The sequence below is a fragment of the Amblyraja radiata genome, chromosome 15 (assembly GCF_010909765.2).
Source record: "Amblyraja radiata isolate CabotCenter1 chromosome 15, sAmbRad1.1.pri, whole genome shotgun sequence".
In the NCBI taxonomy this organism is placed as follows: Eukaryota; Metazoa; Chordata; class Chondrichthyes; order Rajiformes; family Rajidae; genus Amblyraja; species Amblyraja radiata.
Window position 1 is genome coordinate 58,192,056 of NC_045970.1, and position 10,008 is coordinate 58,202,063.

A 10,008-nucleotide genomic window follows, 5' to 3' on the forward strand; every position below is an offset into this window, starting at 1 on the left:
AACTACCTTCTGTGGCAGAGATTTCCAGAAATTCACCACTCTGTGTAAAAAATGATTTTCTCATCTCGGTCCTAAAAGACTTCCCTCTTATCCTTAAACTGTGACCCCCTAGTTCTGGACTTCCCCAACATCGGGAATAATCTTCCTGCATCTAGCCTGTCCAACCCCTTAAGAATTTTGTAAGTTTCTATAAGATCCCCTCTCAATCTTCTAAATTCCAGCGTGTACAAGCCGAGTCTATCCAGTCTTTCTTCATATGAAAGTCCTGTCAAAACAGAAATCAGTCTGGTGAACCTTCTCTGTACTCCCTCTATGGCAAGAATGTCTTTCCTCAGATTAGGAGACCAAAACTGTACGCAATACTCGAGGTGTGGTCTCACCAAGACCCTGTAAAACTGCAGTAGAACCTCCCTACTCGTATACTCAAACCCTTATGGAGAGAGAAAGCAGGAACGGGATACTGATTTTAAATAGACATCGAAACATAGAAAAATAGCTGCAGGAGGAGGCTATATGGCCCTTCGAGTCAGCACCGCCATGCATATTGACCGTGGCTGCTCATCCACTATCGGTAACGCGTGCCTGCCTCCTCATGTCTCTTGATTCTCCCAGCCCCAAGAGCTCTCTTTTCATTTCATCCAGTGAATTGGCCTCCACTGCCCTTTGTGACAGAATTCCCCATATTCACAACTCTCTGGGTGAAAAAGATTTTTCCCATCTCAATTTTAAATGCCCTCCCCTTTACTCTTAGACGATGGCCCCTGGTTCTGGGCTCCCCTAGCAGTTGCAAAAAAAATATCCTGCATCTAGCGTGACCAGTCCTTTTATAATTGTTTCTGTTTCCACAAGGCGCCATCTCATCCTTCTAAATTCCAGTGAATATTTGCCGAACCTTTCTATTCTTTCCTCGTATGAGTCCCGCCATACAGTGGGTTACCCTTGTGAACCACGCTGCACTCCCTCCATAGCAAGGATTTCCTTCGCCAAATTGGGAGACCAAAACAGCACACAATACTGCAGATGTTGTCTCACCAAGGTCCTGCACAACTGCAGAAGGACCTGTACTCCTATGCGCACATCCTCACGTTATGAAGCCCAGCATGCCATCAGCTTTCTTCACTACCTGGTGTACCTGAATGTTCGCATTAAGTGACTGGTGGACAAGGACACCCAAGGACATTCCTTTTTCCCAAATCTGACACCATTGAGATAATAATCTGCTTCCATGCTCTTGCCGTCAAAGTGGATAACCTCACGTTTACCTACATTATGCAGCATCTGCCAGGAATCTGCCCACTCACTCAACCTGTCCAGGTCACCTTTCATCCACCTCGCATCCTCTTCGCAGTTCACACTACAACCCGCCTCTGTGTCATCTGCAAATTTGCTCGTGTTACTTTTAAATCCATCAGATGTATTATTAATCTATATTGTCAATAGCTGCGGCCCCTGCACCGAGCCTTGCGGCATTCTACTCGCCACTGTCTGCCATTCTGACAGGTAACTCCTTCATCCATATTCCCAAAACATTCCAGAATATTTGTCAAGCAGCATTTCCTCTTCATAAATCCATGCTGCCGTTATTACGTCTTTGATAATTGACTCCAGCATCTTCCCCAGCTCCGATGTCAGGCTTACTGTTCTCTAATTTCCCGTTTTCGCTCTCGCTCCTTTCTTGAAAAGTGGGATAACATCAGCTACTCGACAATCCACATGAACTGATCCTGAATCTATTGAACATTGGAAATTATCACCAATACATCCACGATTTCTATAGCCACACCCTTGAGTCCCCTGGGATGTTGACCGTCAGATCCTAGGGATTTATCAGCCTTCAGTCCCATCGGTTTACCCAATACTATTTATCGCCCAATGCAAATTTATTTCAGTTTCTCCGTCTCCCGAGATCGTCTGTCTTATAGACAATAGACAATAGACAATAGGTGCAGGAGTAGGCCATTCGGCCCTTCGAGCCAGCACCGCCATTCAATGTGATCATGACTGATCATCCCCAATCAGCACCCCGTTCCTGCCTTCTCCCCATATCCCCTGACTCCGCTATTTTTTACGAGCCCTATCTAGCTCACTCTTGAAAGCATCCAGAGAACCCGCCTCCACTGCCCTCTGGAGTAGAGAATTCCACAGACTCACCACTCTCTGTGAGAAAAAAGTGTTTCCTCGTCTCCGTTCTAAATGGCTTACTCCTTATTCTTAAATTGTGGCCCCTGGTTCTGGACTCCCCCAACATCGGGAACACGTTTCCTGCCTCTAGCGTGTCCAGGCCCTTAACTATCTTATATGTTTCAATGACATGCCCTCTCATCCTTCTAAACTTCAGAGGGTACAAGACCAGCTGCTCTATTCTCTCAGCATATGAGAGTCCCGCCATCCCGGGAATTAACCTTGTAAACCTACGCTGCACTCCCTCAATAGCTAGAATGTCCTTCCTCAAATTAGGGGAACAAAACTGCACACAATACTCCAGATGTGGTCTTGCTAGGACTCTGTAATACGTCTCACTAGTCTTCTAGTACATCTGTGAGATGTTTGTTTCTTACTTAGCGAAAACGGAACTAAAGTGCATCTTCAACTCTCCTGACATTTCCTTGTTCCCCATAATAATTTTAACTGTTTCTGCTGTCAAGGGACCCACATCTGCCTTTCCTAATCTTTTTCTCAAAACATACCTAAATGTGTTTTTACAGCCCTTCTTTATATTCCTGGCGAGCTTACCTTTGTACTTCATCTTTTCACACCGTATTGCCCTTTCTGTTACTTCTGATGTTTCCCAATCATCTAGCTTCCCGCCATTCTTTGCTATTTTATACATCTTTTCGTTTAGTTTTATACCGTCCGCAACATCCCTTGTCAGCCACGGTTGCCTCTTAGTCCCCTTAGAATATTTCTTCATCTTTGGACTGAAATGATCCTGCATCTTCTGCATAATGGACAGAAATTCCTGCTATTGCTGTTTCTCCGTCATTCCTGTTTGAATCATTTTCAAGTCGACCTTGGCTAGATCTTCTCCCATGCCGTAATTCCCCTTTGTTCAACCGCAACACTGACAATTCTGATTTAACCTTCTCCCTCTTAAATTGCAGATTAAAACGTATTATATTATGGTCACTACCTCCTTGCGGTTCCTTACCTAGATTTCCCCAACTAAATTTGGTGGATTAGACAACACTAAATCCAGAATTGCCTTGTCTCTTGTAGGCTCCAATGCAAGCCGCTAAGAATCCATCTCAGAGGCACTCTACAAACTCCCTTTCTTGTGTTCCAGAACCAACCTGATTTCAGTTTGTCCCTCTGTCAACCCTCGCAAGGGCGGGCGTCCATTTCACCCCTCACCAACAGAGCTAACCCACCTCCAGTGCCCAAATGCCTGGATCATATTGAATGTCAGTGCTGTCTCGAAAGGAGAGTGACCTACGCCTCCAGTTATTTTCTGTGTTTCTGTGTTTCTCCATCCCTGCTGGTGACTGCATTAATTGCAATCTGTGTGTTACCTTTCACTGGATCATTGACAGTCGGAATTATACCGGTACCCAGCCCGACTGTGTCCTCCCGTTGATCTTTCGTCGATGTTATAAGCCGCGGTGCAGCAATTCCCACCACCTTTGGCCGTACAGCCTCTCATCAAACAAACAAACAAACAGGCCTTGCACTGGCCTTCCTGCATTATTGCGGAGTTGCACAGGGGAGCGGCTGCCTCTGCTGACAAAACACATCCGCCACTCGTTCAGTTTAGTTTATTTGTCACTTATACCAAGGTACAGAGAAAGACGTTTGTTGCATACTAACCAATCAGTGGAGAGAAAATACATGGTAACAATCGAACCATTCACAGTGTACAGCTACATGATAAGGGAATAAAGTTAAGTGCAAGATAAAGCCATCAGAGTCCGATAAGGTTAATCAGAGGGTCAGCGATGAGGTAGATAGTAGTGCAGGATTGCTCTCTAGTTGTGGCAGGATGGTTCAGTTGCCTGATAACCGCTGGGGAGACAATCTCCCTGAATCTGGAGGTGTGAGTTTGCACACTTCTGCCCGATTGGAGCGGGGATTGTGCGTTCACCCTATCTACTCCTCCCCCCCCCCCCCCCCCCAATATGTTCAGAAGCCTGAATGGTTCAAATGGTCTACTGAACGTCAGAGAAACGTCAGAGCCATATCAGATGTTTCACATCAGATTACAGACCACCAAACAAATCAGCAGGCGTAACGGGCCCCTTCTCAAACTATCCCTCTCCTCGCACATCGATTGGGATGTTTTCAAATATTCCCAGGACACCACCCGCACCGAAACCAACAGGCCAGCAGAGGTTCCCGCTCAGTTATCCAGGATAGGCTGCAGGATCTGTCTGGCGACCTGGTTTCCAGCCTCTCGTCACGCAAACTATTTATTCCCTGAGAAGGCGCGATGGGAATCCTCCTGTTTTTTGTGCTGTCACTCTGCTTACGCCGTGAGTACCGGTCCCCTACTCCCTCACATTGCTGGTTTAACATAACACAAATCTAGTCCACTCCGACCTGAATTCCAAACACTGCCCGCGATGTATCCTTCTGTCGTGGTTCGCCTCGAATTCTCACTCATGTCTCCCTGTGTTTCATCTACAGACACCTTCAGTCAGTCAGTGACCCAGAGCCCGAATGCGGTGACTGGAAAAGAGTGTGAGTCCGTCACCATCACCTGCCTTTTCAAAGAAGGTTTCAGTGGCAGCTACGAATTTAATGTAGGACATTTCTTCAAGCAAGCACAGTCCGGTGCAGAGTGGCAACGGATCACAACAGGTGGACGGTTTGTTGTGTCGACCAGTAAAGCGGAAAATACATTTACGTTGAAAATTCTTGGTTTGAGAGTTGAGGACATGGCCACATATTACTGTCAAGCTGAGTACAAGTGGAGAATACACAGTGATGGGCCTGCGGTTCCAGCAATACAAAAACCCTGACGGCTGATTCTAGTAGCAACGTGAAGACGCGAAGTGAATCCACCGGGTAACCCACCGTCCCGCTTTGCCCCGCCTGCCCAGCATTCTGGGTTGTACCGGATGAAATGCGTGCGAGTCAAACAATGGGTTTTCTCCATTCGGCGAGTGCGGCTGGATAATGCCCCCTTTACCGAAAATGGTGGAAACGAACTGCCATCGAGAATGACTGACCACTCTTCTGATGCACAACTCCAGACGGGATCCAGTTACACAAACTGCAATCTGAAAAATGCATTCGGTGAACGTTAATCTCCTGCCCGACCGTCTCACCGGGCGCCTGGGGATTTGAAAGTGACGTGAAACAACGTGTGGTTTTGGGATATCCACAGTGTAGGAGAGTCGAGTAAAAACTCACCCCAGTCAAGATATATATTCTTCGGTTCCGGAACCAAAATCATACGATTATTGTTCGTGACGCTGTAGTCCACATAAATTACACAGGGATTACCACATTCCGTTAACATTCCTTAATAATTGGTTCCGTGTTTGTCAAAGCACACCTGCCTGCGTGTGGGATCACTCTGCTCTTAGCTCTGTTTCTTAGCGGGAACCGGTCGACCTGCCGAGGTTTGGGGAAGAAGGACAATTACTGGCTGGTCTGAAACTCCTGGAATAATTGGAGAGCGATTCGAATGGTTGCCGGGCAAATCGAGGTGAGGACTGTTCTTGTACTGCGAGCATCGACACACGGGGCACTGTGGATCCATGGGCCACTTACTATCAGGATGGGACGGGGACGATGGTGACTGTCACAGCCGGTAAGTACCCTAAACCTCTCTCATCCACGGCTGTTCTTGGAAATATTCAGTTTCGTTTAATATTGGATAATGAGGCATGAATTGCTTTCCAATTGAAACAGGTTCTATTGATAAAAGTTTCCAGCAACTTGGTCAAGATGTTACGGTACGCGTGAGTCCGATGAGAGGATATGTAGGGATCCCCTACATCAGGTTCAAGAATAGCTTATTCCTCAAAAGCATCAGGGTCTGGAACACCACACAGCGCTAACCACAGCTATGGATTTCCATGCAGACACAAGGATGATGAAATTGGGCTCTGAAATCTAGAAACCAAATGTCGGCTACCAATGTTCTCGGAAATGCTGTCTGACCAGCGGAGCTATTCCTACCTACAAACCGCCGACTTGCAACCTGTCACCCTGCTGGCTCCAGAGCACTTGGCCAATTCACCCTATTATTCTGCAGGGCCAGGACCTAGGAGGTGCGCGAATCCACGGCTGCTCAAATCTGAATCAGAGTGATAAGTAATGTGGGATATTTTCTGTTGGGAACAGTTCATAAGATCATAAGACATAGAAGCAGAATCTGTTTATTCGGATAATTGTGTCTGATCCGCCATTCGATCATGCCTTAATATGTTATTCCTCCCAATCTCATTCGCCTGCCTTCTGCCTGTAACGTCTGACGCCGTTATTATCAAGAAACTGTTAATCTCGGCTTTCAAAATACCCACTGAATTGACCTCTCTAATTTCTGGACCCAGCTTTCTCCATCTCTTCCCAGCTCTCCCTCAGCCCACTGTCTCCACCTCTTCCTTTCTTCAACGCCCTCTCCCCCATCTCAGATTAGTCTGAAGATGGATCTCGAACCGAAACGTTGCCTATTTCCTTCGCTCCATAGATGCTGCTTCACCCGCTGAGTTTTGAACACATTTGATCAAATCGCTGCCTAAAAAACATCTACATTACATCCCGCCTTTTATATTCTAGTCATCTCGAAATAAATGCTAACATTGAAATAGTCTCCCTCACCGCCGATTCACTCTACAAAGTCACATTTTGGAATTCCCGCATCAACATTCCCAAGTCCCTTTGTACCTCCATTTCTGAATTTTCTCCCCATTTAGAAAATAGTCGACGTCGGTATTCCTTCCGCCAAAGTGCATGCCTGTATAGTGTGCTGTGTAGTATTCCATCTGCCACTTATTTAACCCCCCTCTCCCACCCTGGTCAAGCAACTCTGCAGACTCCATGCTTACTCAACACTACCTGCCCCTTCACCTATTTTTGGCATCGTCCGCGATATCAGCCGAAAATCCATCAATTGCATCATCCAGATCGTAAACATACAACGTGAAAAGTAGTGAACCCAACATTGTCCCATTTGTCAAAGGGAGCAAGCGGAAAAGATCACTTTCATTCCAATAGTTTGCCCTGCAACGGACAGCCTATCCTCTATCCACACTGATACCTTATCTCTAACACCAATACTCCAATCTTAATTAGCCGCTTCGCGTCCTGCACCGTTTAATATGCATCAGAAAATGTAAATAAGCAGCATTTCTGACTTTCCTTTGTCCATCCTGCTTGTTACGTTCACAAAGAATGTCAACAGATTTGACAGGCAAGAGCACGCCCCCCCCCCCCCCCCCCCCCTTGCTGACTTCTCCGATTTTATCATGTGCTTCAAGGTAACTGGAACCTCATTTTTACTAATGGTCTCTAAAATCTTACCAACTATTGAAGTCATGCTAACCGCCTTATCATTACAACGGGCTTATAAATGTATCCCATACAATTCATGGGATTGATCCACGCCCGCTGCGTGTGAGCGCCTGGGAAATAATCTCTTTCATACTCCGGAAAACAGAGGGAGGTTGGCGGGAGAGTAGATGGGCTGTGAGTGAAGCTGGAGCCCTCTGTAAATCTTCAACAAACTGAAATCAATACGACAGCGGGCAGACCTGTTGAAACGGTTGGCTGGAGGGGGAAATATGAACCGCAAGCAGCAAAAAGCGGGCGACCAAGATTGAAAACTAAAACTGTTCTTCAATTAAATGAAAGTAAAACGTAGAAGAACGTGGCCCAGTGGAGAAATAAACAACTCTTGATACATAAAGGGCAAAGCTTTTACCCCGGGTTGTGTAAATTGCACTTAAAAGATGACCGGCCAGTTGTTAAACACAGAAGGCTGTGGAGGCCAAGTCAGGGGGAAAATAAGGCAGCGACAGATAGATTTTTGATTAGTCGAGGCGTCAGAGGTTTTGACATTGCGTAGAAGGCAAGAGAATGGGGTTCGGAGGGTGAGATATTTCAACCATTATGGCGTAGTAGGCTTGATGGATCGAATGACCTCGTTATACTAGTATCACAGGTCCTTCTGACCTTATGCCTTAAATGCCAACACACCACTGTTGAACCTTAACTGTATCCAGGAAGGGATACACTTCAGTCAAGCTGTGGAGAGAATGACTAGTTCTATTGTTTTAACGCCAAGAACTTAATTACAAAATGTTAGAGAACCGACAAAGATAATTTGTCTCAATAATCGGATCCCGACTCTCTGAATCAGCCCTACTATTATTCCGTGCTCGTTTTGACTGTTCCCAGAGCCTGGAATGTTTCTAACACACAACAGAACTTTTTATTCTGTTGTCGGGGGACGTTTGTTTTGAATTACACAATATGTTGTGTCATTTTTCTTAATTTTAATTTTTCTATGGATGTACGGAAGCTTAATTATTTTTTTTCAATGTAAAGCACTTTGGTCTCAACGCGAGTTGATTTAAACGTACTATATAAATAAATTTACTTTACTTTTACTTTACTTTCATAGCCAGAGTTTGACCTCGCGGATATTCGTCAGTGCTTTTCACAACGGCAGCACGCTGACGTAACGGTAGAGGTGCTGCCTAACAACGCTTTTAGCCCAGGAGATCAGAGTTCGATCCAGACTCTGGGTGTTGTCTGCACGGAGTTTGTATGTTCTCCCCATAATCTGTGTGGGTTTTCTCCTGGGGTCCAGGGTTTCTTCCCACACTCCAAATACGGACAAGTTTGAGGGTAATTGTCTTTCTATGAATGTAAATATTCCATCGTGTGTGTGGGATAGTGTTAATATACGGGGATTGCAGGAAGGGCGGACTTGGCGGGCCGAAGAGTCCGCTTCCGCGCTGTGTCCCTAAACTAAACCAAACTAAACTAAAGTAAATTAACCTAATCGAAATTAAAACTCCACTCGTCGTAGGAACAATGACAAGATTCATAAATAATGTTTCCATACATTTTGGAAAAATGTGATGAACTACCGGAGACAGTAACCAGTACCTGTGTGTGTCACAGTCTCCAACAGTCAATGTTAAAACAATAACTATTCCCCTGTTATTTTCTGCAGATTCCATTTCCGCGGGTTCCCAGAGTCCGCCTCAACAATCCTCTCTTTCTGGTGACACTGCCACCCTTAACTGCGTATATTCCGGATTCTGCTCGTACACAGTACACTGGTACCGGCAGTTCCCAGGGCAGGCTCTGGAATCCCTGCTCCAAACACATACTTCAGGAAAGCAAGATGAGGAAGAGGCTGCCGAAGGTCGTATTTCCGGTTCTCTCGATCCTGCCCAGAAAATCAGTCAGTTAACGCTACCCGAAGTACTGCCGAGCGACGAGGCTGTGTATTACTGTGGGATGAGTCCGCGCATCGCACAATGACAGAGCGTAGTGAGACGGCTGTACCAAAACCTCAGCGTGGCGGAATACAGGCACACAGATTTTACTTAAAGCTCACGCGGCCTCGGCAGGGCTCGCAGCATAATCAAGGACGCGTTGCGCCCTAACTGCTCCATCTTCTCCAATACCCATCAGGAAAAAGGCGAATAATTGTGAAAACGCACAACTCCAGATTCAGGGACATTTCTCCCCAGCTGTGATCAGGCAAATTGATCGTCCTCTCACAACCAGAGGACAGTGCTGAACTACTATGTACGTCTTTAGTCAAGTCAAGCCAAGTCACATTTATTTATGCAGCACATTTAAACAACAACTCTCGTTGGCCAAAGTGCTTTACATATGTTATAAGAATAGTACAACAAAAACATACTACATACATATATACATCATGTAGCCCTTACTCAGTGGACGTCAGGAAAGGCTGGGGAGTATAGTGACACTCTGGCTAAGGAAGACACAGACAATCTCCCAGACGTGATGGAGGACAGAGGATCTAAGGGGGTAGAGGAACTGAAAGACATTTTCATTAGGCGAGAAATAGTATTAGGT

At 45.9% G+C, this 10,008-nt stretch overlaps 1 protein-coding gene across 1 annotated transcript; it reads left to right on the forward strand.

Moving 5' to 3' along the window:
* Positions 1-4,423: 4,423 nt before the first annotated feature.
* LOC116981478 (immunoglobulin gamma-1 heavy chain-like) lies at positions 4,424-9,441 on the forward strand. The gene is made up of 4 exons (XM_033034528.1): positions 4,424-4,466; positions 4,621-4,931; positions 5,719-5,752; positions 9,128-9,441. Exons 1-4 carry the CDS (start codon positions 4,424-4,426, stop codon positions 9,439-9,441), a joined length of 702 nt encoding a protein of 233 aa, XP_032890419.1.
* Positions 9,442-10,008: the final 567 nt, after the last annotated feature.